At 67.0% G+C, this 3,529-nt stretch overlaps 1 protein-coding gene across 1 annotated transcript; it reads left to right on the top strand.

Moving 5' to 3' along the window:
- Positions 1 to 188: 188 nt before the first annotated feature.
- Positions 189 to 1,916, top strand: EMIHUDRAFT_114782 (hypothetical protein; the record flags this gene model as incomplete). The annotated part of the gene is made up of 2 exons (XM_005779404.1): positions 189 to 1,304; positions 1,380 to 1,916. The coding sequence occupies 2 exons, from the start codon at positions 189 to 191 to the stop codon at positions 1,914 to 1,916; spliced, it is 1,653 nt and encodes a 550-aa protein (XP_005779461.1).
- Positions 1,917 to 3,529: the final 1,613 nt, after the last annotated feature.

Raw genomic sequence — 3,529 nt, 5'->3', positions numbered from 1 at the left:
CAGTGGTGCCAACGGCGGCGCCTGCGGCGGCGCATGCGGCGCACAAACTTGCGTCGCGCCCGGCAGCGCGATCCCGCCCGCGCTCGAGCTTTTGGGTCGCCTGCGATCGCTGCGACAAGTGGCGGCGACTACCGAGCGAGGGGCGAGCCGGCCGGCCCGCTTCGCTCCCTCCAGTCTGGTACTGCTGGATGCACCCAAATCCGGCGGCCCGCCGGTGCGAGGATCCCGAGGAGGTCGCGAGCGAGGATGAGGTGGAGGAGGGGCAGGCGAGCGAAGAAGGGGAGGGAGCGGAGGCGGCGGCTTGCGTGAGCGTCGGGGCGGAGGACGCCGTTCCACCTCATGAGCAGCGGCGGAAGCCGCGAGTCGGACGGCGCACGTCGGCGAGGGAGCGGCGCGCGCGCGGCGGGGCGGCCGCGGCCACGAAGGCGGACGAGGAGGACGGGGCGTGCGAGGCCGTTTGCAGGGCCGTGAGCGAGCAGCAGCGCTGCGGCAACACCCTCGAGCGCGCGGGCGGCGCCTTTGGGTGCCTGCTGCCCGCGGGGCACGCCGGTCCGCACCAGATCGTGCAGCCAGGCAGGCGGGCTCGCAAGGTCGAGGCACCGCCCGCGCTGGAGCCGCGGCCACGGCCGCTGAGCGCGTACCAGCTCTTCATGAAGGACGAGGTGGCGCGGCTCAAGGCGTCCGACTCGGAGATCTCGCACAAGGAGGCGTTCAAGGAGGCCGCACGCACTTGGGGCACCGCCGACGCCAACCCGCAGAAGCGCGCCATGGCGGACGCGACGCGCAGCGTGCCTGCGCCGGCAGAGGGCGAGGGCGGCGCCGCGCGCGAACGTGTGGGCGGGGGCGCCGTGCCACCGCCCGCTGCCCGCAAGCGCCAGCGCGAAGAGCCGCCGCCGCCGCCGTCAAAGGAGGCGGCGACGGCCGCGGGCCACGTCGATGAGGTGCCGCGCGCGCTGGAGCAGCTCGCCGCGGGCACGCGCGTGCGGGTGCTGTGGGAGGGGGGCGAGTGGTACGCCGGGAGGTTCAAGGGCCACTCCTCCGCGAGAGGGCACTGCGTCGCGTACGACGACGGCGACGTCCGCTACCACCGTTTGGAGGATGAGGTCTGGGAGATCGAGGGCAGCGGCGGCGGAGGGCAGGGCGCGGCGACCTTGTCGGCTGCGGCGACCTCGTCTGCTGCGACGAGGCAGAAACGACGCGACGCGCCCCCGGAGGCGCCGCGGCGGAAACAACGGCGGGTGGAGGAGGGGGGCGAGGTGGACAACGTGGCCGACAGCGGGGGCGCCGCGCCGCTTCTCGACGAGGTGTGTTCCGCGGCCCCGGCGGGTGGACGAGGCAGTGACGCCTTCACTCCCCCCCCCCCCCCCTCCCCCGTTCAGATGGAGGGTGTCCGCCTCCACCTCAGCAGCACCTCCAACACGGGCTACCGCGGAGTGCACAAGAGGAACGACCTACCCGGCACAGGCAAGCCGTACATAGTCAAGCTGAGGTCTACATCGAGCTACTTTGCCACCGCTGTCGAGGCAGCCCTCTACTACGCACGCTCGAGCACGGGGGCTGGGTCGGTCGGCGGCGGCCCTTCCTCGAGCGCTACCCAGGGCGCTCCCCCAAAGGACGAGGCTCTGCCCGAGTCGGACAGCCGGGCCGCGCCAGAGGCGGAGGCTCCGACGCGAAACGCCTGGGGCGGGATGGCCAAGGTGCGACCGCTGCTCGAAGGCCTCGGCCTGCTCGACTACGCGGCCGCCTTTGACGCCGCGGGCTACGACGACGACGAATTTCTCCTCTCTCTCGACGGCGGCGAGCTCGCCGAGGCGGCGGCGGAGGTCGGGATGCGAGCGGACCACGCGCGGCGCTTTGTGCGCGAGGTCGGCTCCCTCCCTCGGGCGCCGCCGCGCGCGAGCAGGCTGTGGGCCTGATCCCGAGCAGGGAGGGGGAGTAGCGTCAACGGGAATTCGCCGCTGGGTTGTGCTTGGAGCACAAACTCGGGCTGCTGCGCTGGCCGCCTGCTGCCTCTCCCCGCTGCCCTGGCCTATCAGTATATGTCACCGCCATGGAGCATGGTTGTTCAACGATTCCGAGACGTGCGTTGATGCTTTTCTATTTCAGAATCAAGAAAGAAGACAGACTCACACAACCCAAGGGAGGGATGGGAGGACGCCATGCCGCCACCACACAGAAAGAAAGAAAGAAAGAACACAGACAACCCAAGGGAGGGATGGGAGGACGGCACGCCGCCACCACACAGGGATTTTAAGGAGAGGTGTGTGGTGCGCTAGCCGTCGCCCACCCTAGGGAGTCTGCCTCTTCCTATCTCTCTTCGCAGTCTCTCGCCGCTTCTCGCTGCAACCTTCATGCCACCTCGCGGTCGTCCCACTCTCGTCGTTCTCTCCCTTGTCATTTCCTCCTCTGTCGCGTCGTTCTCTTCTGCCTCGTCCTGTGACGCCGCCGCCTGCCGGTCCCTTGTTCTCGCGGTTTCTTTTGCCTTTCGGCGCAACTCCGTCCTCCTCGCGGCGTATCCTGGCCCCTCGAGTCTATCGAGCTCCCCTCGCGCAAGGACCACATTTCTGACTCCCACTCCGATCATTTGCCTCCAAGTCATGTCGTTGCTCAGGTCCACTCTCTCTTCGAACACTCGTGCCTCTACGGATGATGCCGGCGCTGGGGTCCCCTTCGGATGCATCGTGACATCTGACAACTGGATTTCCACTGGTTCGTCCTCCTCTGAGTCATCTTCCCCGTCCTCCTTCCGCTCGGCTCTTCGCTCGGTACGTTCGGTGTGGCTCACCCTCCATGCCGTGAACAGGCGCTTTATCCACCCTATATTCTTCTCTCGTTCCTCTGCCCGTGCCTTGGTCTTGTCGTTGTTTCGCACCCATGTCTGTATGGCCATCGAGGCTGCCTTCCCCACTACCTGTAGTTCACTCGTCACCTCTCCCGCGAGCTCCCTTCTCTTTCTTTCGGGCATGGAGTCCGTGAGTGCGGGTAGCGTGCAGGCAATCACGGGCGCTATTTTGTCGTACTCCTCTTCGGCGAGCGCTCCAAATCTAGACCCTTTCGCCTTTAAGGAGGCTGCCCTCGCGCGTCTCAGGAATGTAGCGGTGTCTTTTGAGTCCGGCGCCGCCCGTTCGACTATTGCTGTCGCCCTCGCTGTGTGTTTGTCGAGCTTCCGCATGAATTGACGCGCCTCTTCCTTATTTCCAGCGCAGCTGCCGCTCAGTATGTGCGCCAACGACGCCTGTGGTGGCTCACTGTCTTCTTGTTTCCAGTCGTCCCAGTCTTTCAGTTCCCCGCGTCTCCTCCTTGCCTCGCGCGCCTCTTTTGTGGCCTCATCCCTAGCCGCTTTGCACGCTCTGCATCCCCAGAACGCACTTCTCGTGGCGGGGCCCCTCATTCCCCGTTTCTTTTCCCCCTCTAGAATACGCCTGTGGTGTGCCCCGTGTGGCACCCCGACCTGTTGTCTCACCCTGGCCCCCAAGATCGTTTTGGTCGTCACATTGTGATCCCCGACGTCGTCAAATGTCGCGCCGCC

This window comes from Emiliania huxleyi (assembly GCF_000372725.1).
Source record: "Emiliania huxleyi CCMP1516 unplaced genomic scaffold EMIHUscaffold_230, whole genome shotgun sequence".
Classification (NCBI taxonomy): Eukaryota; Haptophyta; order Isochrysidales; family Noelaerhabdaceae; genus Emiliania; species Emiliania huxleyi.
The sequence above is the reverse complement of the archived record's forward strand: the minus strand, read 5'-3'. Positions and strand labels throughout refer to the sequence as shown.